The sequence below is a fragment of the Bubalus kerabau genome, chromosome 10, assembly GCF_029407905.1.
Source record: "Bubalus kerabau isolate K-KA32 ecotype Philippines breed swamp buffalo chromosome 10, PCC_UOA_SB_1v2, whole genome shotgun sequence".
Taxonomy (NCBI): Eukaryota; Metazoa; Chordata; class Mammalia; order Artiodactyla; family Bovidae; genus Bubalus; species Bubalus kerabau.
This window is the reverse complement of record NC_073633.1, coordinates 33,607,357-33,634,735: the sequence shown is the minus strand read 5'-3', so window position 1 is coordinate 33,634,735 and position 27,379 is coordinate 33,607,357. Positions and strand designations below refer to the sequence as shown.

General features: G+C 43.4%; 1 protein-coding gene across 1 annotated transcript in view; it reads left to right on the top strand.

The window, feature by feature from the left end:
* RYR3 (ryanodine receptor 3) overlaps positions 1-27,379 on the top strand; it is a 461,910-nt gene that overhangs the window by 418,474 nt on the left and 16,057 nt on the right. The window contains exons 79-98 of the mRNA XM_055538999.1: positions 1,665-1,771; positions 2,167-2,218; positions 3,195-3,251; positions 4,496-4,595; positions 4,744-4,823; positions 6,252-6,328; positions 8,827-8,900; positions 9,603-9,683; positions 10,138-10,226; positions 11,178-11,306; positions 14,451-14,555; positions 16,306-16,387; positions 17,046-18,379; positions 20,453-20,511; positions 21,627-21,896; positions 22,541-22,643; positions 23,031-23,117; positions 23,805-23,956; positions 24,320-24,539; positions 26,187-26,317. Coding sequence (XP_055394974.1) covers positions 1,665-1,771; positions 2,167-2,218; positions 3,195-3,251; positions 4,496-4,595; positions 4,744-4,823; positions 6,252-6,328; positions 8,827-8,900; positions 9,603-9,683; positions 10,138-10,226; positions 11,178-11,306; positions 14,451-14,555; positions 16,306-16,387; positions 17,046-18,379; positions 20,453-20,511; positions 21,627-21,896; positions 22,541-22,643; positions 23,031-23,117; positions 23,805-23,956; positions 24,320-24,539; positions 26,187-26,317 — 3,389 coding nt within the window. The remainder of the gene's footprint in view (positions 1-1,664; positions 1,772-2,166; positions 2,219-3,194; positions 3,252-4,495; positions 4,596-4,743; positions 4,824-6,251; positions 6,329-8,826; positions 8,901-9,602; positions 9,684-10,137; positions 10,227-11,177; positions 11,307-14,450; positions 14,556-16,305; positions 16,388-17,045; positions 18,380-20,452; positions 20,512-21,626; positions 21,897-22,540; positions 22,644-23,030; positions 23,118-23,804; positions 23,957-24,319; positions 24,540-26,186; positions 26,318-27,379) is intronic.

Here is a 27,379-nt window from a genome sequence, read left to right as displayed (position 1 = left end):
TGTACAGCCGTGCCTTGGAAAGCTCATGCCAAGTTAAGTTTTGAGCATTCTTGGTTGCAGGAGGCCAGCCCGCCTTAGCCAAGGCCCTGCATTTCTGGTGGGTAGCTCCCCTTTGGGGAAGGCACATCTAAACGCCCTTCCTGCATCTCACATTTCTGTGTTTGGCCTTTCTGAAGATTTGCCACGCCCCATCTCTCACAGGCTTCATGTGCTTAAACTACTTGAAACAACACGCAAGGGGTAAAGCTTACTGCAGCAGTATCACTGAGCTTCATCCTGGTTCAGAAAGAAAATACACCGTCCTCTCCTTTGGCCAAGCCCTAGTTCTATTCCTCTTTCTCCTTATTTCTCCCATTCATCTTTTTATTATTATCATTTATTTTATTCATTTATTATCATTTATTTTATTCATCATTTTATTATTATCTCCCATTCTCATCTCTACTCTCTCCATTAGTCTTACCCTGTGTATCTCACGTTTATACTTTCCATGTGACTTTTTCTGTATTTCCTCATCTCCCTGGTGACTCAGATGGTAAAGCATCTGTCTGCAATGCGGGAGACCCGGGTTCGATCCCTGGGTCAGGAAGATACCCTGGAGAAGGAAATGACAACCCACTCCAGTACTCTTGTCTGGAAAATCCCATGGATGGAGGAGCCTGGAGGGCTACAGTCCATGGGGTCACCGAGTCAGACACGACTGAGCGACTTCACTTTCGCTTTTCTTTACATCTCCCTCAGTTTCTTTTCCTCTTCCTGTCTTTTGTCCTTTAATCCTTTCTCGCTCATTCTCTTTCCATTTCTCTTTATGCCCATCAATCTTTTCATACGTTCCTATGAGCGAGAAAGACATTTGCTTGATTTCCCCAGTTTCTTGATTAGTGTAAAGTTGACAATGAGCATCATTTCAACCTTCCCCTTCTTCTGAACCATTCACACAACCTATGTAGTTCTCACCAATTTACTGAGTATGGTCCACCCTGCTGGTTCTACCACTGCTGGGAAATCAACTTATTCGTCTGGCATCAGCTGCTATTTCTGTAAAAGGAGACAGAGAAAAGACTTTCTCAGAGGAGGAACTGCAGGGCTCACAGCTCCAGGATAGCATGTCTCAGGGACAGCAAGATTTTCAGGATAAAGGTTGAGTTCAGGAAAGAGAAGCATTTCGCTGGGTTCAGTCTAGGATAGTAGTAGACGCCCAGATGGCCCCAGTGCTTTGTAGCTCTTGCCCCACCCCCATTCCCAGCCCAGCTCTCCAAGAGAAATATCAGGTGTTGGTGGAGAGATACAGCCTCTTCGGTACTCTCCAGGGCTTCCCTCCTGAATGCGGGCGCCCAGAGCTTGCATGAGAGTTCTGCTGACTGGAGTCTGGAGCGCCTCCCCTGCAGTCAAGCTTTTGCTTTTCCTTCCATTTTGTTTTAACCCAAAATTGCAATGTTTATTTAATTGGCTGAAAAATATATTTTGATATATATATATATATATTTCATTCCCAGACCTTGCATCCTTAGGGCTTCTGTCCTGAAATAAACATGTGACGTCGTGGTTCTATTTGTGCTTTGAGTTGATGCGCTCTGTGCCTGGTGCTTCACCTTTGTTCGCGTGCGGTGGTATGCCACGTGCTGAAATTCATGCCTGAAACCTATCTGCCTCGGTTTGTGTAGAAATCTCCCAAGGTGGAAGAGGAGGAGGAGGAAGAGGTGGAAAAGCAGCCAGACCCGCTTCATCAGATCATCCTCCACTTTAGCCGCAATGCTCTCACAGAGAGGAGGTCAGCACCCTGGAGCGCCCTGCTCACATCCCAGGCACGGCTGGGTCCTCCCCAAGTGGCAGAGTGCACAGAGCGGGTGCCAGATTTGAACAGCCCTCCTTGCTGTCTTATTCTTGGCCATCAAGAAACCTCTAGGGGAAAATACAGAAACCGTAGCCCTTTCATCATAATGCCTGACACTGAGTCTGAAGATGAAGCAGCCTGAAACTGGAACTTTATCCCTGAATTCCGTGTCAAGCCAATAATGATTCAGATTTTCAGAGTAGTTTCTAAGAACTGGGGTGAGGGAGGAGGGCTTCTAATTAATTCAGTGGTATATTAGGATTTATATGCCGCCCAGTCTTTTCTACTGTGTCCAAAGTCGGTCTGCTAAATATTTCCTCCATTCTTTCCAGCAAACTGGAAGACGACCCTTTGTACACCTCCTATGCCAGCATGATGGCCAAGGTACACTTGGTTTACTTCCTGTCATTGCAGTCTTCCTGCTTCCCTTTGACCTCTTCAGGCACATGGAACCTGTCACATTGAGCAGCTAGCCTGGGACTTGGGTCATGGCGTGGGCTCCAGGCTTTGCACAATTCACGTGCTCTGCAGGCAACATTAGTAAACTATTTTACCATCATCCTATGAAAACAATGCTTTACAGAAACAGTGGGGTCTGGTGCCTGGGTTCACATGACGCTTCTCAGCCAGCTTCACAGGGTTGACATCTAGATCATCCTCGAATTTTCACTTGATGCTCAGAACACGTCCAAAGTTCAACCATGTCCCTAGGTGATGGAAATCCAGTACATTTGAAAACAGGCTTAGAAACTAGAGGAAGTAACTAGTGTTCTAGAAGAGATGAAGTGACCAGAGATGATGTTTCTAGGTCACATGGGGTCAGTGGCCTCTGGAATGCCGAGTGATTGAGCAAAACTACTGCTCCTCTGGTGGGAGCACTTCCTGTCGGGCAGAGATGGGGGTGTGGGGGGGTACGGGAGCACCCATTTTTCTGGCAGGTGCTCCGTGGGGTCACTTTGGGATTCACATCCTGGCTTTCCCTAATCTTATGGCCAAGCCTCTGACTCATGTTGAGAATGGGCCGGTTCTTTGCACTCCTATCTCTTGATTTACACCAGAACTTTACAGAACTCTTAAGTAGGAGAGTTCGGGTCTGTGGTTAAACCAGGGACATCTCCTTTGACTCGGTGTTCCCATTTCTCTTTTCTGAACTCCTTGGTAACCACAAAGGTGGTATTTAGAGTAGAATGTTGCCTGCTGGGATCCGAATGTTCTCAGTTTTACAGAGTGCCGAGGTCCTGAGGCGCCTGTGAGTTACAGCCCGTCCCCTGCCCTCACACAGTAGAGCAGAGTCCTGATTACTAGTCCCACCTTTAACCTTACTGTTTGCCTCTTCCTCTCCCGGCTGCGTGGAATCCAGAGTTGTCAGAGTGGGGAAGACGAAGACGAGGAGGAAGACAAGGAGAAAACATTTGAAGTGAGTTCTCACTAAGCTTGAAGCCAGCCAGGAGGGCCTTCAGGGATGGATGCTGGCATCAGCCATGCAGCTCGCCCACCATGTGTGTCAGGCAGCAAGTACGCCGGTCGGCCTGGATGAGCACACGGGCTGTGGTTGCGTCTGTTGGCCTAATGAAAGGTAGCAGGCAGCCAGTAAGCAGATGGTCCTTCAAGTTTGCTCTTGTAGGAAATCTCCTACATCAACCCAAGTATGGTAGCAACAGGGGCCATGGAAGGGCACATTCAAACATTCAAAAGTGAAAACTCACAGCAGGGGATACACTGGATGGTTTTTGCACTATTATTCTATAAATGTACTTAATGGCGATCTTGATTTGGGGCAGTGTGGGACCCTGAGTCTCTCAAAATAAAACTCCATTAGTTTACTTGTACTATTTTATAGACGAAATATTCAAGAGCAGAAGTAAATGAATACAGGGATTTCTCTGGTGGTCCAGTGGCTAAGACTCTGCACTCCCAATGCAGGGGGTCTGGGTTCAGTCCCTGGTCATAGAGCTAGATCCTATATGGTGCAACTAAGACCCAGGGCAGCCAAATAAATACATATATTTTTTAAAGTAAATGGATACAGTTCTGGAAATTTTTGGCTTCTAGCATCTAACATTTGTTAAGTGTGGTCTGAGCTTTCTGGATAAGTAGGCGTATGCTGTGCTCAGATGAATTCCAGCTGAGCCCTCAGCAAGTTTTCATTATAACATTGAAAACAAACCATTTTAGTCTGAGGTCACTATTTTTTTTTTTTTTTTTTTTTTTTTTTTGCCTATGCTGGTTCTTCACTGGGGCATGCAGGTTTCTCTAGTTGTGGTACATGGGCTTAGTTGCCCCATGACATGTGGGATCTTCGTTCCCAACCAGGGATTGAACCTGTGTCCCCTGTTTTGGAAGGTGGATTCTTAAACACTGGATCACCAGGGAAGTCCCTGAAGTCTCTTTCTATAATCATAGTGTCACTGGAGAATGGACTGTGTTTTGTACTTATCAGTACAGAAAGTAGAAATTTCAGCATCAAAATGTGAGTAAATTATAGATGGACAGTTTTGGAAAAGTGGGTCGCATCTAAAAATAAACTTCCAAGATCTGTTTTGTTCAAAATTACATGTGTTGCCTTCCTGGGTGAGTAAAGAGTCTCTCTCTCAACTCATCTGACTACAGTGAATTCTCTGGGGGTAAACAAATCCCCTCCCGCCCTGCTATTTTTTCCAGGAGAAAGAAATGGAAAAGCAGAAAACCCTCTATCAGCAAGCCCGGCTGCATGAGCGTGGAGCCGCCGAGATGGTCCTTCAGATGATCAGTGCCAGCAAAGGTGATTTCAGAGACTTGTGCGTGGGTCCCTTAACTAACACTGACGTGTCACCCTGTGACATGAAGTCATTATTAAGGAATCTGGATAAAGCCCAGTAGATGTGATTTACCGTTTCCTTGGTGATTCCACCGAATCTTTACTTCGACAGGTGAGATGAGCCCCATGGTGGTGGAGACTCTGAAGTTGGGGATCGCCATTCTGAATGGGGGCAATGCCGGTGTGCAGCAGGTAATGGGGGCTCACAGGAGGTGGTGCAGACTTCCTGGGGTGTTTCCAGTTAACAGCTGTCACACTTTGGGGAAGAGAGGTTGACTCTGCTGCATGGATGGCCACCGAGAATCACCTTTGCTGGAGTTCTGTCCTCAGTGGCCAATTACGTTGAGTGGCTGAGAACAGATAAAACCAGGACTGGGAGTTTTCAGACAAACATGTGCTTACTAAAGAGGGGTTATCTAGGGTTCAAAAAGAAAAACATTACGTTTGTTTTATCATTAGGTGATTTTCTGCAAATTTTACTCTAGAGGAAATTTTCTCAGCCTTTGGTTTTTATTTCAACACTTTCATTTATTAGTTGCCTTACTGTGAGCAAGAAGCTTGATCAGTTAAGTGACATTCATAACCCCACACACTTGTTTGTTCAGTCATTCATATTAACAGCTGCTTAGTGATCACTGACTATGTACTAGGGCCAGGCTCTCTTCTATGGGTAGAGGATGTAGCAGTGGATCATGAAAATAAAACTCCCTGCCATCATGCATTAAAAGAGAGAACACACAGAGATATACAGTGGAGTGCCTGGCACATGGAATTCATTGAACCATCTGACCTGGAACTGGCTACAGATGATAGACATGCAGTAGTGTCTCCTGAGCACTCCAGGCTCTAGCTAAAAATAAAAGCATCTGTGTGCACAGGAAAATGAAATTTCAGACTGTTGGCATTCCCAGGGCCTTTGAGAATTTCCAAATCCATAACTACCACTATTGCATATAATTTTTCCCAGGCTTTAATTCGTCGCAAACCAAATTTCTCATTAAGAACTACAATTTCAAAGGCACCCCTCACTTTCTGTTCTCTTCCTTCACCACCCCATCAGTTGACTTTCTCACAGAGCCCTTTAAAAAAGCTAAGAAGATTCTTACTATGCCAGACCAAGTTCCTAGCTTGCCAGTAACAGAACAGAGGAAACAGTCTCTTTGTGAGAGATACTGTGCTCTCAACTAGCCTCATTACTAGCTAAGCTCCTTCCTCCAATGCATTAAACATTGCATGAGCTGTTCAGATTTTACCTCAGTAACCATAAACATTACTAGAGCCTAGTCCTAGAACCTGTTCCAAAGAGAAGAGGCTTCAAACAGTAGATCTTTGAAGTCAAAGATCTATCGTACCATCAACACCAGTGGACCTTTATAAAATAAAACATCTGCCCTAAGAGATTCTGGTCTTTAAGTAGAGAGTGGGGCTCAGGCACATGAAAGGCTTAAGTCCACAGGTGGAATATTTTCATGCGTACCCAGGGTTACAAAACCACCTCCTGAAGCGCACTTGGTGTGCCTGAATGATTGGGAACTGCCATCTGCCCATCGCAATAAGGAGGGTTGATATTTGTGCCAGAGTTTTCATTGTTTTTCCTTTTCAAATGTGTCTCCCTTACAGAAAATGCTAGATTACCTAAAGGAGAAAAAGGATGCTGGGTTCTTTCAAAGTCTTTCTGGTCTTATGCAGTCTTGCAGGTAAATATGGGAAAATCACCCATAGCAGTTTTTAAAAATTATTTACTGTTCAAGGAAAGGGACATGGGATGGGAGAGTACCACATAAATAAACTGGCTTATCGTGGAATTACTGAGAAAAGAATACCTACTTCAGAAGAGGATGGGTATTATTTCTCCAACCTTCAGGATTACCTTCAAATAGCATTCAGAAGGGAAAATGTCACACACACACACACACACACACACAGAGGGGAACATGTAACAGACACACACACACACACACACACACAGAGCTTACCTGTCTACATCTGTTTAGTGTTTGAATTGCCCTTACCTCCTTTTTTGTTATGTTGTTTTCTTTGGAGCTGAGTGTGAGTTTCTCTTATTAAACATGTGTACTCCTAAGTCAAACTAGCAAAGAGTGGAAAAGAGGAATACTCAGTGTGACTCAGGGCTCTGTGTTCATGAGATCGATTAGGTACTTTGTTCATCTCTATCCGTAACAATTCTTTGAAGAGATATTTAGTGGGTACATATTTTGACAGACGTACATCCTGATGTGGGAACATTTTGACATTGTCTGAAAAACGAAGCATTAAACTTTCCATTTATATTACCCAGTTGTGTAAGCCTCCCCTCTGACAGATGAACAATAGGTAACCAAAAGTCATAAGGTTACCATACTCGCTTGTTTCAGAAACAAGCCAGCAGTCCTTCTAAGAAAAGTGTCAGCTTATTCAAGATTCATATATATATTGAATCATCTGCAACTCATTCCGAAAGAAGTCAAAGTTATAATTACCTAGCTCATTTGCCTCCAAATAATAATTCTTAAAATTGGAACATTGGTCCAGTTGAAAATTTGGGGGATGGACTTTTTACTTGGTGAACTTCATAATATTGCTAGTCATATTGGATTGGGTAAATATTGTACCCCGGGGTTGTAGGGAACATATCTGAGCTTCAGTACAATCCCTTGTGTTCAGCTCCGTTTTTCCCTCACCAACAGCCAATTCGTTTATTTCAGGAAAAGAAAATGTAATATTGCCAGACCCGACTCACTGAGGATAAAATAGTACATGTGGACTCAAAGATGGCAAAAATCAAGGCAGTTCAGTCCCATATTGTTCATGAAATTCTCAGTTAAATTTCTGAGTTCCCTTAGTAGTCTGTAGCACTTAATATTGCTAAGCTAATTTATAATGATGTCTTAGAGGGATAGGTGACATACTCTTAGAGGCCAACTGAGTCCTACTAGAAGTTTTAAGATATTTTAATGGCTTTTTGCTGATTATAAAAATAATACATATTTGTAAAATAGTGAGCCATTCAAGAAATTAAAATTTGAAATGGGTATTTTGGGATGGAATAAAGGTCAGAAATGTCTGCTACACAGATTGTCTCCTGAATCAGCAATGATGCTTCAAAGCAGCTATGTCCAAATGTCCTGTGTCCATATTCTCCTCCCAAAATTGAAGGATGGTGTTGTATTATTTTTTACAGACCCTTTTTACAGCAGGATCTGGGAAAAACCAACATAAGGGCAATAGGAATTTTCACTTTCTCTGTAAAATTTATCTAAATTCCAGAACATATGTGACTGCCTAAAAGGGGGAGAGGGGTGCTGGATTTTTCCCTAGAGTCTTTTCAAGCCAACAGTCATTTTCTTTGCCCTGTGGTTAAAGAAAGAGAGGAGTTTACAGAATCTTACTGGACTCTGCCATAGGCTTCCCTAAGGTCTATATTCTTGTGAAACTTTGTGGTCTTAAGTTCTAGGAAATCATTCATACTGTGGAAAGAGATAGACTCTATTAGAGAAACAGAGTGAGCCTCAGTTGGAAATCATATGGTCCTTATCCTCATGACCACAGCTTTGTGGTTGACCTAGGGGTTCCTGGCTAAGCAGGATTTGGTGGTGGTTGTGACTGGGAAGGTTATGGAAGGTGAGGACCAATCAGGAATGGATAGGGACACCATGGCCTCTCAAAAGCATTATCTTGGCTATTATTGGCTCCCGAAGCATAGAGTAAAGGAGGTGGCCCTTCAGAATCTGAAACTGTTGCTCTCTCCATGGATATTTATCCTAAGCACTAAAAGCCACAATTCCTTGTGTTTCTCAGGAAAAAAAAAAAAAAGTAGATGAATGTGGGAAGAACATGAATTAGTGCAGGTTAAAGTAATCTTTCCCTTAAGAAATCTTAGATACAGGTTATTCCTTCTTTACTTGGAAAGCCTTTCTAAATCTTAAACCATAAGAAAGGACTCCAACTGGACAAACAATGACAGTCACTCTAAGTGTGTCTGACCCCTGTCCTTGCATGTGTCAAGAGCTGTGAGCTCCAGGCACTGCTTGTCACAAACCCAGAGAACCGTTAGACTCAACTGCACTGTAATGTGCAATGTAATTTATGGTAATACAAGCACAGGATATTCTTAGTTGATGGCTACATTGACGTTAAAAACCCATTTTCCCAGTGTGCATAGCCCTGAACCTTGTTTTCTTTCATCTGTTACAAGTGTCCTTGATTTGAATGCATTTGAGAGGCAGAATAAAGCTGAAGGCCTGGGGATGGTTACTGAGGAAGGAACACGTAAGTAACTGACGAAGGTGAAGGCTGCTCTCTTTCCGATTAAAATCCTGGTTAACTATTTATGGTTAGAGTTCCTGCTCACTGCTACTTAACCTCCAAGGACTTGCTCCATTTTAGCAAGATGTTTCCATCCGTAGTTTTGATAAAACACATCCAGGCTGATGTGTTCACAGAACCAGTCTTAGCTAAAGACACTCTATCTTGACATTTGTGGTTTTCTTACTCTGTGTTCTTCTGTTTTTCTCTTTTCACCAGTCATTGTTCGTGAGCGTGGTAAGTTTGAATCTCTGGCCTGAGTTCCTGCCCTGTGTGTGAGTCCTAAGGGATCTTATTTAATTGGCCCAGCACAGACACATTTTCGGCTTGGTGGTTGCATGTTGAGTTTAAGTCAGCAGTCTCAGCAGTCTGTTGTTTAATTAAAGAAGTGTCTTCCATCTTCTAAAGCATGGGTTATGGACTGTGAACCGTTACTGCCAGCAGCCTAGTTGTTTTCCTTCCAAATGCATCCTGGGGCTGACAATCCTAGCTTTGTTGGGCATTGCCTCAGTTCCAATTTAAATTGGCTTTGTCACCATTCATCCAAAGTTCCCTTTCCACACAGCTCTGACACAGTTCCTTTAGCATTTTTGCAGTCATGTGTATCCGAAGGTATTCTGTGTTGAAAAAGCAAACAAATGCTTGCCCATATTCTGTGTTTTCAAGGTGAAAAAGTACTCCAGAATGACGAGTTTACACGAGATCTCTTTAGATTCCTGCAGTTACTTTGTGAAGGACACAACAGTGGTAAGTGGAACACATTGATTCGTCAAGGGAAAACAACATTCAGGTGCAAAATTATGATTCATTCCGTGTTGCCACCCTTAACACAACCAATTGCTAATTCAAGGACGACAGTTAATCCATTCCTCAATTAAAAAACGCTATGTAACATGAGCTTTAAACTTCACGGCTAGTGTTATTTAGTGCCATCCAGGCTAAGTTGCTTCCAGAACCTTCAGATGTTGAAGTTAAATGCCCGCCCCTTGCTGTCAAGTTCCTCAGAGCTCACGATGTCCAGTTTCTGGTGTCACTGGGATGGGTGGGCTCAGGGTGGTGCTCTGACCACTGCCAGGACCCAAACAGGGTGCCCTCGTCAGCCTTTCCACATAGTGTGTCTCTTTGGAGCTTAGCTGAGAGGGTAAGACTTGCTCCTCAGGCATGACAGGGATGAGCCCTGACCCAGCCCTGGTGTGCTCAGATTTCCAGAACTTCCTGAGGACTCAGATGGGCAACACCACCACCGTGAATGTCATCATCAGTACTGTGGACTACCTTCTGCGTCTGCAGGTGAGTGGGTGCTGGACGGTGGCACGCCTTGTGTACGCTTCTAGAAGCTAAAGACAGTTACAGAAGGCCAGGGACGACTGAGGATACGGTCCAGCCTGAGTGCAGAAGATGCTGTAAGCCATGTGCACACACTCATGGGAAATCAAATACCTAAATGTGAGTTTGAAGACTGACATGATAAGAGGGAACGGTTAAATACGAAATCTATTATAACCTGCTGGTTTACTTTATTTTAGCTGGTATAAACTTAGCCACAGTGTTCCAGAGCTATAAAACAGCCTGTGAGTGAAAACAGACTTTCACGAGGAAAAAGAGATACAAAAAGTGATGGGAAATGAGTTTACAAGTTTTTAGTGTTCAGACATCACTTGGTTTAATTGTTTGAAGGAAAATCCAAATAATTTCAAGAAGATCTACACAAACATAAAAAAGGATTCTCTTTTCTCTTTGCTAATTTCTCAGCCTGGTTCTGCCACTTGCCAGTTCATGACCTGGAGCAGTCTATGGAGCCTCCTTGTGTTGCATTCTCCTCATCTATAAAACGAGGAGTGTACTGTTTCATTGGGTGGTAGTAAAGATGAAGAGGTTTAATACATGTAATGTGCTCAGAGCAGTGCCTAGGACTGACAGTGCCAGCTAGTATGTTGCTGAGTATTTGGGCAATCATATTTATCTTTAATGTAACATTTTGCATTGTGAATAAATTGTCCTATAACATGGTCACCCAGCTCCGGCTGAACACTGTCCTCTCTTTCACCTGTTCTTTCCTGCGGAGGGGAGGTATCTGTACTTGGGATCAGATGTCTCTGTGCTTTTTCATTGAGTCCCAGGCTCCTCTCATAACAAAGTGGTCACGGAAATGTAGGATGTTCTTGTACTCTCCCTAAACACGAGATTTAGCTTCACTTACTGATATGTGAGACATACTAAACTCTCCTTGTTTGTTCTTAGGAATCAATCAGTGATTTCTACTGGTATTACTCAGGGAAGGACATCATTGATGAATCTGGACAGCACAATTTTTCCAAAGCCCTGGCGGTCACCAAGCAGATCTTCAATTCTCTTACAGAATACATCCAGGTATGTGCTACGAAATGTTTGCTTGCAATTGAAGGGAACATTTTTAACATTCCCATATTCTGTATTCCCTGCACATGTGGACTGTGGATCCAGCTCTAGCACTGACAGTATTTCTTATCTATAAATAGGAACCAATAGTACCTACACTCTATGAAAAGCTGTAGTTTATGGACCCCACTATGACTTGTATATAGCATTGTCACACTTGATTTGCATTGATCTAGTTAACATTTTGGAGAAGGCAATGGCACCCCACTCCAGTACTCTTGCCTGGAAAATCCCATGGACGGAAGAGCCTGGTAGGCTGCAGTCCATGGGGTCGCAAAGAGTCGGACACGACTGAGCAACTTCACTTTCACTTTTCACCTTCATGCATTGGAGAAGGAAATGGCAACCCACTCCAATGTTCTTGCCTGGAGAATCCCAGGGACGGGGGAGCCTGGTGGGCTGCCGTCTATGGGGTGGCACAGAGTCGGACACGACTGAAGTGACTTAGCAGCAGTAGCAGTTAACATTTTGCTTTCCCTCCTAGACTGAAATTTTTTTGCAGACAGAACATTTCTTAGGTGTTTTAAAATTCTTCATTTCTGGCATGTGTGGCACATCATAGGTGTTCAGTTAAGCATGGAAAGTGAAGCGGAGAAATAATTGATAGTATGGAGGAATAAAGGGACAAATGATCTTATCTTGAGACTTGATGATAAAAACAGAATTCATGAGAGCCTACTCATTTGTCAGAAATCAGCTCTATGGAAAAGGAACTTCAGAAGCACATAAACTAAGTACAATGAAAGGCAAATCAACAGGTGAATTTCAGGGTGAATGTCTACACCTTACAGCATTTTCTATTACATCTTACAGCGTTATGTATTCATTGCCTGCAGTGGTCTCATGAAAGGTACTCTCTCTCTACTGAGGACGTCCTCAGGCAGAATTTACTGTAAAATCAGTAATTATATCATGGTCCTCTCTGATGGAATCTAAGATTTTTTTTAAGATCTATATGATGAGCCAACTGGCACACTCAGATCATATCTGCTTACTGAGATAAACACAAGACTAAGACTTGAAAAGAAGAAGGAGTTCCAGAAGAGATTGATCGGTCTTTACTCAAGGATTGTAAAAACATAGGGAGATATAGCTAGGAACATGTGACCAATCTGAAGTTTCACAGCATGTAAACTACTTGTGAAGATCATTGAGCAGATTGACAAGCATCTGATTTGCTCTCTGCAGAACCTATCCTAAGCTCCAGAAAATTCCATGGAGCACTTAGCCCAAAAGTAAAAGAGATTCACCTTTATTTGGGGTGAATCTGAGATTCTTTAGCAATCCGTTTTATTTCAAAAAAGAATCTAGAGGTGTCTTGGGATCATATACCACATGTACATGAACAGTGAATTTTAAACATGCTTACTTGATTTTCAGGCAAAATTTCTCCTGCTCACCTCTTCCCTGGGAATTCAGCCAAGCCTTTTCTAGAACTTGATACTAGAACACTAGTATCAGTGTTCCTTTTGAATATTGATTGCATGATTTGGAGAGTGATTAAAGGGTAGAAAAATACAGAAAAAAGCATAAGGAACATAGGCAGAATGTGACAGAAGACTCAACGTATAAAAAATACATAAAATAGTCTCATTGAAGAGGTAGAGAGTAAGATGCTGGCCTAAGAAACTTTGGAAATGAGAACAGTCTGAAAGACCAAAGGCAAGAAAAACTTTACATAAGCAGTTTAGTTGATGAAGTTTTTCCCATGTGGGTATGTGTTAATAATTCTGAAACCGTATATACAGTGGGTTGGCCAAAAAGTTCGTTTGGATTTTTACATATAATTGTATAGAAAGCCCTGAATGAACTTTTTGGCCAACCCAATATAATGGAAATGAGCCAGGTTTCTCACTGATGAGCAAGCAGAGGAGACTAGAAGATCCCTCTGGGAATGAAGGAGAGTTAGAGATACCCATATGCTAAACTCATGTTCATCTTAACATAGATATAAATGGTTACATATGGAAATATTTATGGATATGTGTACATATCTATTTCTGCTGCTCTGTCAGCCAGGAGGACCTAAAAAAATGATACCCCAGTAGCAGCAAATATAACTAAAGCCCAGTTCTTGGTTCCTAATACCACTCTCCATTGGAAAGAAATAAGGCTCCTTAGAGAAATGGCTGAATCTAGAACTAGAGCAAGAAAGATACAAGATGAGCCTGGAAAATCCTATAGTGCAAGAAAATGCTAAAAAATAATGGTGGAGGTATGTCAAAGGGATACAGGAGCCAACTGAAAGAGATCCCAATGGCCAAAATTAGAAAACTTAGAGCTACAAAATAATGTAAATAAAGTAATATTGAATTATAACCCATAGCATAAAATGAATATGTGAAGCCCATACTGATGTAAATAAATGCTAAATAAATAAGAACAGACAACTCTCCATTCAGAAGAATTCCAAATGATTTATTTTTAAAAAGAAAAGAAACAGTGGTTCAATAATGATCTTCAAAAGTAGGGAAGGAACAGAAAATGCAGAGTGGTCATCAAGTCATCCCTGTTTGGCTTTCAGAAAAGATAGAAATGATATACCTGACATATAGGTTAATGATACGAAAATCCTAAAAGTAGTTTAACATTCATAATTCAGATTTTTTTTTTTTTACTTGAGTAGATAGCCATGTGGCCATCACATTTAATGAGTAGCTTTGCCTGCAGACAATGGAAACACATGGGCCTCGTTTTCAAATTGTGCTCCTTGGAACCCTGGAGCTCCTCAGAACCCCTCCTAGGCCAAGGTGGGGGGCTGGAGTTGGCAGGAGTACCCTTCAGCCCTGTTTCAACCAGAGCATTTACTTTTAAAATAATGTTCTTTAACATAAGAACAAACGCTAAAGAAAATCTCTGAAAATCACCACACTGTGAAATTCCTAGTGACTTTTCCTAGAAATAGGATCTTAGGATGGGTTGGGGGGTGGGATGCACACAGTAGAGTTGGGGGAGAAATAATAAGTAACCTGGGAAAATATTGAGCTACAAGATATGTGACATTTGGAAAGAGCTGATGTCAGATGCCCTTACTAAGGCAAATTTCAGAGCAGCTTGTGATGCTTCAGTGAGACAAGAATGTCCTCCTCTCCCCAGGGCCCCTGCATTGGGAACCAGCAGAGCCTGGCTCACAGCAGGCTGTGGGACGCGGTGGTCGGCTTCCTCCATGTGTTTGCTAACATGCAGATGAAACTCTCCCAGGTACTGTGGCCTGTTCCCCGTTCCCCATGTGTCATTGATGTGAAATGCTTAGTCGGTCCCCACCCCCTGGTCTTCCCACTGTGGATGTGGCTGCTTGACCACCTGCCTGGAAAAGCCAAGCAGATCAGATCTCATTTGTAAAACGAGGGCCTCAATGGGAAATGGGAATGAACACCTCCTGGGGGGTTCCAGACAGGCTTTTGCATGAACACAGCTTCCTCCTTTGTGTTCCTCCCACCTACCCTTTCCATCATTGCCTCAACAGTTGCTTTTTATGGTGCTGATCCCCTTTGCTTCCTTGTCACTGTTTCACATTTTATGAACATGATCCACCACCTTGTCTGATCTGTCCAATGTCTGCATGTCTCTAATTCACATCTCCCTTCTCTCTCAACCTTTGCTGCCCCTCTTCCCCATCTCTGCCTTTCCTTCTCACTCCCCATCTCTCTGGCAAGATGAATTGGAATCACTCAGAGCATTGATTATGAACAAATACATGTAGTGTCTGTAGTAGTTGATCACCTCTCTCCATGGCAACACATGCGGGAGAGCTTTAGGATATGTTTCAGGCTGATTAGAGTCACATCGGCAGCATTCATGTAAATAATGTGTATCTAAAATTGTCAAGGCTGTCACATCTGCCTCTCCTTTTGGAATGTGCTATTTACCCCTTTCGTTTTTCCCCTTTTGACTCTGGCCTTATGGGAAGATAGAGTTCTTGGGAGGGCTGCCGGTTTGGCAGTCATACATCCACTGCTGTGTCAACCCCGCAGGGCAGTTATGGTGCAGAGTCCCTAGAGACAAAATCCTGACCCTGCCACCTCCTCTTGGGTGTCTTCCAGGAAGTCACTTCCCCTTTCTGGTTTTTACTTTCATCATCTAGAAAATATTGGGAGTTAGAATAGATGATGACCTCAGAGGGCTCTTCTAGCTCTAAAGGTCTACACCTCTGTGATGTTTTGTGGATATCGGTGACACCCTCCAAAGGTGGGAGAAAAGCCTTCTGAAATCTGAAGGGCTAGCTAAAGAACTGTGTCCTGGTGAGACAGCATCTGTAAAAGAAGTGTGGCCCAGAATCCATATTTTTAATCTCACCCTCAGATTCCCCACCGCAGACCTTCCAAGGGTTGTTTCCCTTCTGTGACACAGGTATCAAACCCAGAGCCCACTTGGCAATGCCCTTGTCTCCCATGCTGAAATGAAAACCAAACAGACTGGTATCAAAACCATCCGGAGGAATAGCCTCAATGATACAACATTTTAAGGGACGAGTGGTACCCACATCACCACCGATTAGAATTAGGAGAACCTAAATTAAGGAAAAAAAAAAAGGAGAACCCATTTGGTGATTAGAACCTTGATAATTTAATTGGATTGCAATAGTATTCCCCAAAAGCTCACCGGTAATTCTTCAGCATGAAAAATGGCAACCTAAGCTACTAGAGATACCTAACGGGTCTTTGGTGGATTGGGTTGTTCAATAGTTTTGGACAATTGGTGTATCTGACATGTTGTGCTAATAAAAGGAAAACTGTAAAGGAACTCTTCTGGATGAGCCCTGTTACAGCAAGCCTCCTGATGCTACAAAGAGAGGATGCTAAGATGTCCGCTTCCACCATGAGAAGGGAGCTCATTCTGGAGATGGACACAGCCTTCACCTGACCTTCCCAGAGCAGGCTCTCCTTGCTCACTGCCCTGTATTTTGCTGAGGGATCAGATAGCTCAGGGGTATCTCCTGTTTCTGTTCTAGGATTCCAGTCAGATCGAGCTGCTGAAGGAACTCTTGGATCTCCTTCAGGACATGGTGGTGATGCTTCTGTCCCTCCTGGAAGGTTGGGCTGTTTGGTATAACTAGGCATTCACACGACTGTCATTGGTCCGAGCACTAACCGTACTAATCATGCAGAGTATCCTTCTGGCAGGTCATTGATGCCAGATGACATTGGTTAGAAAACCAAATTTTCAGAAACAAACAAAAGAAAATGAGTGAGGGGCACATGGCCTGATGGACAAAGCCTGAAACCAACTCATTTTGTATCAATAGGAAGCCAGAATGAACTGGGGAAAACCTCCAAGCTTTGCTCTTCCCTATCCTCTCCTCTCCCCATTGCTTTTCAATACATCTGGCTGCCAGTGTGTATGCCAGCCATCTAGTTGGGCACCCTCCTAGGTCTAAGGGGATTAGAGGGGCACCACTTATCCCTATGTGTCCCTGATAATCTGATAACAAAGCCACTGTCCAGGCCCCAGGCCAGGTAAAAGGCACTGGCGTGGCCACCTCCTCCTTCCCTGTGTTTCTTTCCCCCTTGGCTCCTAGTGGTGTAGTCTTTATGGCTTGCTGCTCCCTCCTACCCATTTCCAGATCATCATGGTCAGAAAAAGAGGTGACCAATTTGGGATAGAAGTCTTCTAAAAATATCTGCCTAACCAGTTCCATGATGACTTGGGTTTATTTATGTATCTGTGTGTCTTTTTGAACCTGCCTCACAGGGAATGTGGTAAATGGAACCATTGGCAAGCAGATGGTTGACACACTGGTAGAGTCATCTACCAATGTAGAAATGATCTTGAAATTCTTTGACATGTTCTTGAAACTTAAAGACTTAACCAGCTCAGACACCTTCAAAGAATATGACCCCGATGGGAAAGGAATCATTTCCAAAAAGGAATTCCAAAAGGCCATGGAAGGGCAAAAGCAGTACACACAGTCGGAGATAGACTTTCTCCTTTCGTGCGCAGAAGCTGATGAAAATGACATGTTTAATTACATCGATTTTGTTGACCGGTTCCATGAGCCAGCCAAGGACATAGGGTTTAATGTGGCAGTGTTATTGACAAACCTCTCTGAGCACATGCCAAACGATTCTCGCCTTAAGTGTCTGTTGGACCCAGCAGAAAGTGTACTCAATTACTTCGAACCATACCTGGGACGCATTGAGATCATGGGTGGGGCCAAGAAAATTGAGCGTGTTTATTTTGAGATCAGCGAGTCCAGTCGAACTCAGTGGGAGAAGCCCCAGGTGAAGGAGTCTAAGCGACAGTTCATCTTTGACGTTGTCAATGAAGGCGGGGAGCAAGAGAAGATGGAGCTGTTCGTGAACTTCTGTGAGGACACCATCTTTGAGATGCAGTTAGCATCGCAGATCTCAGAATCTGACTCAGCCGACAGGCCAGACGAGGAGGAGGAAGAAGATGGAAATTCTTCTTATTTGTTAGAAGTGGAGGGTGAGGAGGAGGAGGAAGAGAAGTCTTTTGAGTGCGCCTCTGCATTTGCCATGGCTTGTGCCTCAGTGAAGAGAAACGTGGCCAACTTTCTGAAGAGGGCCACCCTGAAGAACCTCAGGAAGCAGTACAGGAAGGTGAAGAAGATGACCTTCAAGGACCTGGTGAAGGTGTTCTTCTCTTTCTTCTGGACGTTGTTCGTGGGGCTCTTCCACTTGCTCTTCACTATAGTGGGAGGAATCATTCAGGTCCTCTGGAGCACAGTGTTCGGAGGGGGACTCATAGAAGGGGCAAAGAACATAAGAGTCACCAAGATCCTGGGTGACATGCCTGACCCAACCCAGTTTGGTATCCACGACGATGCTCTGGAAGCTGAGAGGGCAGAAGTGCCTGAGCCAGGCATCGCCACGGAACTCGTGCACTTCGTAAAGGGGGAGAAGGGAGATGCAGACATCATGTCAAATCTCTTTGGACTCCACCCAAAGAAAGAAGGTGGCTTAAAGCATGGGCCCGAAGTGGGTTTGGGTGACCTCTCTGAGATTATTGGCAAAGACGAACCCCCTACCTTAGAGAGTACTGTCCGGAAGAAAAGGAAAGTGCAGGTAAGCACATGACTTGTTTCTATCACCTTTCTTTATCCCCAGAAAAAGACTAGCCACTCTACCTTGCAGTCAATACTGATACCAGTTCTCTAGAAGCAGACACTGTATTAGACACCAGCTCTTCCATGATGACCCTAATCTGATAATTCCAGCTTTGTCGTGTCTGAAGAGATGAGACTTAGATGGTTGTCTCAATGTCTAGTTGCTGAATGGTCTTCCAGTTTACATTGTAAGAATTCAAACAGGGAGATCCATGACCTGCCACTTGCTTCCACACCTTTTCTTAGGTTAGTTTCAAGGCACACAGGTTCATTCAGTAACTGAAAGAGTAGAAAACCAGGTATACCATAAAAGGAGACCTTTCTGATAAGGTCATGTGTCTGCTGTGTCCTGGAAGATCCAGGTATTAGCATACAGTTTAGCACAGTGCCCGGTAGTTTTGTCATGCTGGGGACATTTTCATCCTTGTGCTGCCCCCACTATCCAATTTGGAGAGTCAGTGGACTAGATTGAGTGAATAAGATAGCAAGAATTCAGAGCCCTTTGGCCATCAAAAGTTCTGGATGTTGCAGCATCCAACTCACAGCATCATCCTAGCAGTAGAGTATGGAGTGAAGTGTGAAGAGATCAGAGCCCAAAGACAACCTTTATTCATGAATTACATTACTGTTTACCAAATAGTTGATGTACACTTATCACTCTTTTAGGCTCTGGGAATACAATGGTGAAGGAGAAATGCATTGTTCCTGTAATTTAGTGAAAAAGGTTGACATTGGACAAGTCAGTACAAGTATGGAGAATATGAGGAAGGAGGATCATCAGTGCTATGGAAATGTGTAGAAGAGGTGTGGAGAGTCAAGAAAGGACGCTTCAGAATCCTAAACATTCTGACAGTATTACTTGATTTACTCTCTTTTGCTCTCGGGTGTAACCCAGGGACTAGAGCAGAGTTTGAATCATAACAGGGACTCATTCGAGGCCTGCTATATGCCAGGCTGTATTCCTGGGATATGGGAACACACTGGTTAATAAGAGAGACAACATTTTTGCTTTCATGGAGCTTAACTTCTAGTGGAAGAAGACATCAAATAAATAATTATCATTTGGAGCACATGATGAAATGAATGAACAAGATTGTGTGTTACAGAGTGATTATGGGCCCTACTATAAATAGGATGCTCAAGGCGCATCTGAAAATGTGTCCTCTGAACCAAGTCCTGAAGAATGGCAGGCACATCAAAAATCAGGACAGTCATATTCCAGGCAGAGGATATGGCTTGTGCTACGGTTCTGGTACAGGGAAGCATGTCTCAGAAAAGAAAAGGAGGTCTAGATGTTTGTGTTGGAAATGAGTCAGATGGTCCAAGATGAAGATGGAGAGAAAGGCCATAGTCATAATGGCTTTAAAGGCCTTAGTGTGGAACTTGAGAGCTTCCCTGACGGCTCAGCAGTAAAGAATCTGCCTGCAATGCAGGAGCCATGGGTTCGATCCCTGGGTCGGGAAGATCCCCCGGAGGAAGACATGGCAACCCGCTCCAGTATTCTTGCCTGGAGAATCCTATGGACACAGGAGCCTGGTGGGCTACAGTCCATAGGGTCACAGAGTCGAACATGACTGAAACAGCTTAGCACATGAAGGAGCTTGAATTTTATTTGCAGTGCCATGGTCATCCATCAGAGAGGGTAGGGTAGTGGAAGAGGATTGAAGACGGGGCAGGGATGCTGTCTGATGGAAGCGGGTTCTGGATTAGACCTACCATGACTTGTGTTCCATCTCTCCCTGACCCCGTGGAGCAGTGGGACCACTGCCACAGGGCTCAGGCAATGTCATAGCACAAATTTTCTCTTTAGATTGAATAATAGCAGGGAGATTTTCAAGCCTGAAATCTTTGATCTCTCCAGAGCCATGTAATGTATAGCAGGACACTTATGTTCTGTGATCCTGAGAACTGCCAAAGCATAAAGAGAGAGAGCCGTTGGGATTTCTGACCATGCACAGTGGCTAGTGATATGGTTCATCATCATGAACGTATTTATTTGAGGAAAGTTTAACTGATTGTTATTTTTGTCTAGGCAGCAGAAATGAAAGCAGCTCATGAAGCAGAAGGAAAAATAGAGTCTGAGAAGGCAGAGTAAGTTCTTGGTAGCTATTCTTATTGCTATGATTGATAGTTCTCAATATTATCTACTATTCTGTGGCTATGGTAAATAGAAAGCTTGAGTTCTGTTAACAAAGGGAACAGATATTGTGCAAACTTTGGATACATTTCTTTTTTCCTTTTGTATGACTGAGTAATATTCCATTGTGTGTGTGTGTGTGTGTGTGTGTGTGTGTGTGTGTTCATTCCTCTACTTATCACTTCAGTTGCTTCCATATCTTGGCTATTGTAAATAGTGCTGCAATGAACATTGGGATGCATGTATCTTTTAGAATTATTGTTTTTGTTTTCTTTGGATATATACCCAGGAGTGGGATCGCTGGATCATCTGGTGGCTCTCTTTTTAGTGTTTTGAGGAACCTCCATACTGTTTTCCATAGTGGCTGCACCAATTTACATTCCCATCAACAATGCACAGGGGTTCCCTTTTCTCCACATCCTCAGCAGCATTTATTTCTGTTCTTTTTGATGATAGCCATTCTGACAGGTGTGAGACGATAGCTCATTGTGGTTTTGATTTGTATTTCCCTGATGATTAATGATGTTGATCATCTTTTCATGGGTGGATACATTTCTTTTTACCCCAGCTAGACAATAAACACATTGTAATAATTGTGTTCACTTCACAGTCCAAATAGTAGATCAGGGTTTCACCATCTGACCAAGCAAATGATCAAACTCTCACACTTAGCAACTTCATATAATGTTGATGATGGTGCTATCTATTGATAGTGATTACTGAATAACTGCTACACACCAGGCCTTTTGCTAAGTTCTTTTATGTGATACTTCATTTAATTCCTAACACAGACTTGAAATAGGTACTATTGGCAATTCTCATGAAAGCTTAGAAAATAAAGGACAACATTTCTGAAGGGGAAAAATTCGATAAGGCAAATTTCAGAAAGCTACTAAATTGTATATGTACACCTGTGACCATGACTCATCAAAGCAGGAAATCAAGACCTGAGATTCCCGGGCTCGGGGAATGATATGTCTCCCTCCCCTCAGCCCAGATTTCTCTTTAGTCTCCCTGTCAGGGGGCCTCCCTCTGCCCTCTGTGCTGAGGGGCTTTCTCATTCCTGCAGCATGGAAGATGGGGAGAAAGAGGACACAGCCAAAGAAGAAGAGCAGGCCGAGGCCCTGTGGGCGGACGTGACCAAAAGGAAGAAGCGACGGTGTGGCCAGAAGGTTGAGAAGCCTGAAGCCTTCATGGCCAATTTCTTTAAAGGGCTGGAAATCTATCAGACCAAGTTGCTGGTAAGCACTCTGGCGCTGGTCCCACTCGGGTGCGGGCGTTGGCACGGGCAGACCTCAGAGAGGTGGCCACTGACTGTCGTTGTTTCACCATTCGATTAGTTGTGCTTCCTCATCTTTCTCATCCCTCTTCCTTGCTGTTGATTACCTGCTTGTCCCTTCTGTGTTGGAGGGAAGCGAAAGCGAAAGTGTTAGCCACTCAGTCATGTCTGACTCTTTGTGACCCCATGGACTGTAGCCCGCCAGGCTCCTCTGTCTATGGAATTCAGCAAGAATACTAGATTGGGTAGCCTTTCCCTCCTCCAGGGCATCTTCCCAACCCAGGGATCAAACCCAGGTCTCCTGCATTGAAGGCAGATTCGTTACCGTCTGAGCCACCAGTTAGAGGGAAAGGAAAAGGGGAAATGCAAGCGCTCCAGCTCCTCTGCCCTGCACTCTCTCCAGGAGGGAGAGCGTTATGTGTGCCCTTGGGGACTTGACCCATGCCAGTCAGAAACTTCAGAAGTAGTGAGATCATTCGGATACAGAAAGAACATTCCTGTCGTGTGGTAGGTTGTCATACTAGTTCTCAAAAGCTCTGTTACTCCACAGGTCCTCAGCCCAGCTTGTAGTATCCTTTCTCTGGCGAATTGCCCACTGAGGCCAGTTGTTAAAGGCCGGGACCACAGCCTCCCAGCACCACTGGTGGGAGCCTTTTCCACGGAGAGTGAGCACTCCGCAAGCAGCTACCATTCCTGTCCTCAAGCGCTGGTGTTTCCACTGGGCACAGGAACGGGGAGAGGCAGGGGAGCTCGGGCTGTGACTTTCAAAGGACAAGGACTCTCGGCCATAGTCTGGCTCCAGTTGGGGTGGGAGCTGCAGGGTTCTTCTGTGGGCCTAGATCACTCATAATTTCCAAATTGACTACTTCCTTTGTGGAGTATACACACACACACACAGACACCCTTCATAGCAGCATTTGAGACCTGTGCTAAGGGTATGTTTAGGCATTTGGTTTTCTGAGCTTTAAACTAAGCAGGGTTCCATTGAGCATCATTTTAAGCAGTTTTTAAAAAATCATCATTTTTGATCCCCCACCAAATAAGTCATAAGGAGGCCAGGATTGTCCTGGATAAGTGGTTACGGAAGAGCAGGACTAGCCTTGTGTAGACCTCCTCTGAGACCCTCTGTGTGAGAGAGGGAAGCTGCCTCCCCTGCCAGCACTCTCCTACTTCTGCTTGTCCTTTTCTTTTCAGCACTACCTGGCCAGGAATTTCTACAACCTGAGGTTCCTTGCTCTGTTTGTAGCCTTCGCTATCAACTTCATCCTGCTCTTTTACAAGGTGATACTTCATTTGGGGGCTATTTGCTGAATAGATTATATACTATTTTTTTTTAAGTAAAAGGAGTTATGCTCTTAATTTAAGCAAAAATTCTAGTATCTAAGGAAATTTCTAAGACACTAGCTTCTAAAAAAGGATACTGTCTTTAGCAACGGGGGGAATGGAGAGACAGGTTGCAAGGGAAGCCAGTTAGGGCACCGTTTCAGTCATTCAGGATTGTTCTAGTTGTTACTTAATTCTTAAGATATTTGTTGGATGTCTGCAATGTGCTACACCCTATACTAGGAGCTATAAGGTATTTCAAACTGAATAATAAATACAGTTATTTCTGTGAGGGATAAAAGTAACAGTCAGCCATGATGGCTGACCCATATGTTAGAACTATTACGAAGAAAGAATGAATAGAAGTTGGTTTCTGGATGTGGAGGAGAGGGACTCATTAAGATAAATGGAGATTTTAAACATTGGTAAGTGAGTCTTGTCACTGTAGGTGCATAATAAATGTTAGTAGAATGAATTAATGAATGTCATAGGTCCTGGATTCTTGACATAGTCTTTAACTGGCTGTTGTCACTTGCCTCTCCCCCTTCCTATTTAAAAACCACAGATCTAATTTGTATAAAACATGCTCTTACCCACATCAGTCTTGCATTTGACAAATAAATGGCTTGCTCTTGCCCATGGTAGAAAAATGGAACTGTGTCGAAGGGCATGGTGAAGCCTGGCTTTAAACACATTGAGACTGAAGTGATTCAGACAGGCAGGCAGGTGCAGAGAGCCAGCGGGCAGCGGGACCCGCAGGGTGGCAGCTTCAAAGGCGCTGATCTGGGAGTCCCTGCGTGAGGATGGCTGTGACGTTAACAGCCCCTAAGAAAGAACAGAAATATTTTGTGTGTGTTATGTGTGCACTTGTGCACACGTGTTTGTCTTAAGTCTCCTCCCAGGCCATAGCATTTCAAAGATTACCTCCTGCAGCAAAGGGATTGTAGAATATGTAGTAAGACATTCCTAACTTTTAAATTTGGGGCTTATTTTCAAGAGCGAGGATTTGTCTCTTAAAAATATTGTAGGAATAAAATACTTAAAAACCTTATTCACTCCTCAGGTAATATAGACTCACTACTATTTGTACAGCAAATGGCAGCAATATAAAATATATGGGGAGAGCCTAGTGGCAGAGGTCTTTCTGGTGTTTCTAAGAGGGTGTGTATCTTGGACCAGGTCACCGAAGAACCTTTAGAAGAAGAGACAGAGGATGTTGCAAACCTGTGGAATTCCTTTAATGACGAGGAAGAGGAAGAGGCGGTGGTGTTCTTTGTCCTGCAGGAGAGCACTGGGTACATGGCGCCAGCCCTGCGGGCGCTGGCCGTCATCCACACCGTCATCTCTTTGGTCTGCGTGGTGGGCTACTACTGCCTAAAGGTAGGGCTGCCAGGCACTCGGGGGCTGGTCAGAGCCCTTGGGGACACGTGTGTCAGTTTCTGGTGTACAACAAAGTCATGCATTCATGTGTGTGTGTGTGTGTGTATGATTCATTCATATGTTCAATCATATATATGAATATATTCATATTCATTCATTCATATATATGTATATATACACACATACACAGGCACACATACATACACACGTTTTTTCATATTCTTTTCCATTATGGTTTATCACAGGGTACTGAATGTAGTTCTTGGCTTTCTCTGCTTCTCCTCCCACATCATCTGTGAAGCAGCAGCAGTCACTGATTTGGCACTGTGCAGTGCTCACGATCAGCCTTTGCCACCTTCCTATCCTGAGTCTTTTATTTCCTCAGTGTTGTTTCCTTGTTTTAATAAAAGGGTAAGCAGCAGCTGTATTTAATATCCTGTGATAAAGCATAATAGAAAAGAATATGAAAAAGAATGTGTGTATGTATATATATGTATATGTATATATACATATATATCTGAATCACTTTGCTATATATCAGAAATTAACATTGTAAATCAACTATACTTCAATAAAATAAATTTTAAAAATAAAGGAGAGGAAAAGGGTAAGTAAGCAGTAACTCTTTACAAATCATTATCAAAAATTTGCCTTTTTGTCTTGGAAATAAAGGAGCAGTGTGAAGGGTAGAGATATCATGAGATTTGAGAAAGCATTATTGGGAGAAACAGTTTGGAGACCAAGGTCTCAGGGACGTTGCCAAGTAACTAGTAGCTTCCCAGCTGATGAGAAGCCCTGGCTCTATCTGAATTAAGCTTTTGTGGCTTGTGGAGCTCTGACTATCCTGCCTTCTTATATCCTGAGATTCCAGTGGTATCCTCTGACCTTACTAACTGAAGTTTGTGTGTCTGCTGATGGTTGGGACAAGTGGGTTGTTTTCCCAGTATTTCCTGTGTGTGTACCTCCTTTGCGGTAGGTCTTTGTAAATATGTCACCATTTCTAGGCTAGAAGCAAAGTCATAATTTTAAGAGAATGGGAAGCAATGGTAGAGAACAAGTAAGTGTGCCGGGCAGGAGGTCTTCTCAGAAGGTACATCAGGAAGAAAACTTCAGTAGCAAAAGACTGTATACAGAGCCCAGTGGATCCTCTCATTCTAACTATTAAACCATATTTCATTAACCAAGTTTCAAAGACATGAGAATATGACCCTAGCCATTGAAGGAAGTTGGAACTTTTACCATATTATTCCAGCTGTTCAATATAGTTGATTGAACTAGAATAGTTTATTGTCCTTTCTAAATCTTGGTCAACCTCCAGCCTGACAGTTTTAGGAGACCTAACTCATTCAGCCCTGTGATTCATCTACATGTGGCCTTCTCAGCAGCACAAGCCAGAAAGTCCAGTTTGTAGTACTGTCAGCTGTTTGAAGGCTGGCCCAAATCTGATCAGCTCTGGAGAGGGAGGTATATGAGCCAAAGGAGTGAGAGGTGCTTTATTTAGCCTTGGACCCACAACTAGGCACCCTAAGAATCCCACTGCAAAGAGATTGCTGCCCTGACACTGGAAGACCCATTTGTGAGATATGCATGGGAGAGGATGCCGTCATTAGAAAGCCTGCTCTGAGTACAGTGTCTTCCTGCTCCTAGGTCCCTTTGGTCGTGTTCAAAAGAGAAAAAGAAATCGCCAGGAAGCTGGAGTTTGATGGCCTGTATATCACTGAACAGCCTTCTGAAGATGACATCAAGGGGCAGTGGGATCGCTTGGTAATCAACACGCCGTAAGTTTTGCCCCCACCCCAAAAAGGAAAAAGGAGTTTCTACCATAAATAAAATAATACCTTTTCAGCAGCCCTGGAGACTGATTAATATAAGCCTTCCTTTGATTTCTGGGACTTGTTTTCTCCCCTGCCTTTTCACAAAGTAGCATCTTGTTCCTCCAACAGTTGTATGTATGCTATGCATTTAATGGCAGACAGAGGATATTATCAGAAAGTGCTTAGCATATTTAATTAAGACCAGACATTCCAGCACAATATTACTTAATCTAGTTCTCCATGTTTGAGTCATAGTGTTTCCTTGGCCCAGGAGTTTGGAGATGAAGCTGATCAGCTTCTTCAGAGTCCCTAAATGGCACAGCAGTCCTGTGACAGCAGTCTCAGAAGTCTTCTCCTAAAACAGATAGCCTAGTGGATACCAGAACTCCTCCCAATAGAATTTAATAAGCATCTCCATGGGCAGCTGAAATAGGATCGTCTGGGTGATGATGTTAAGACCTGTGGTGTTAAGCCTGCCTTCTTGGTAGGCATGTGTATAATTGCTAATGTGGTAGGAAAAGGCATTGATTCTGGAGGCAGAGAGGTAGAGTACTGAGTCAGCTCTGTCACGTAGGTTCTGTGACCTAGGGCAAGGGAATCAAGTTCCATAAACCTCAGTTTCCTCTTTGTTAAACAGACTGATGAGAATACTATCTCCTACAGTCCTGGGATGTCACGTGGCTGTGAGTTTCCTTTCACTGTTAAACAAAAAAATGGCCATCACCAATAAGTCAGACAGAGAAAGATAAATACTGCATGATATCACTTTTATGTGGGAATCTAAAAAATACAACAAATTAGTGAATATGACAAAAAGGAAGCAGACTCACTGATAGAAGGACCAAGTAGTGATTTCCAATGGGGAGAGGCGAAGGGGAGGGGTAATTTAGGGGTAAGAGAGTAAGAAGTAAAAATGTTTAGGTGTGAAATAAGCTATAAGAACATATTGTACAACGCAGGAAATATAGTCAAATGATTAAGATTGTAAAGTTATACATATTTTAACCACAGTACAAATTTAGAAAA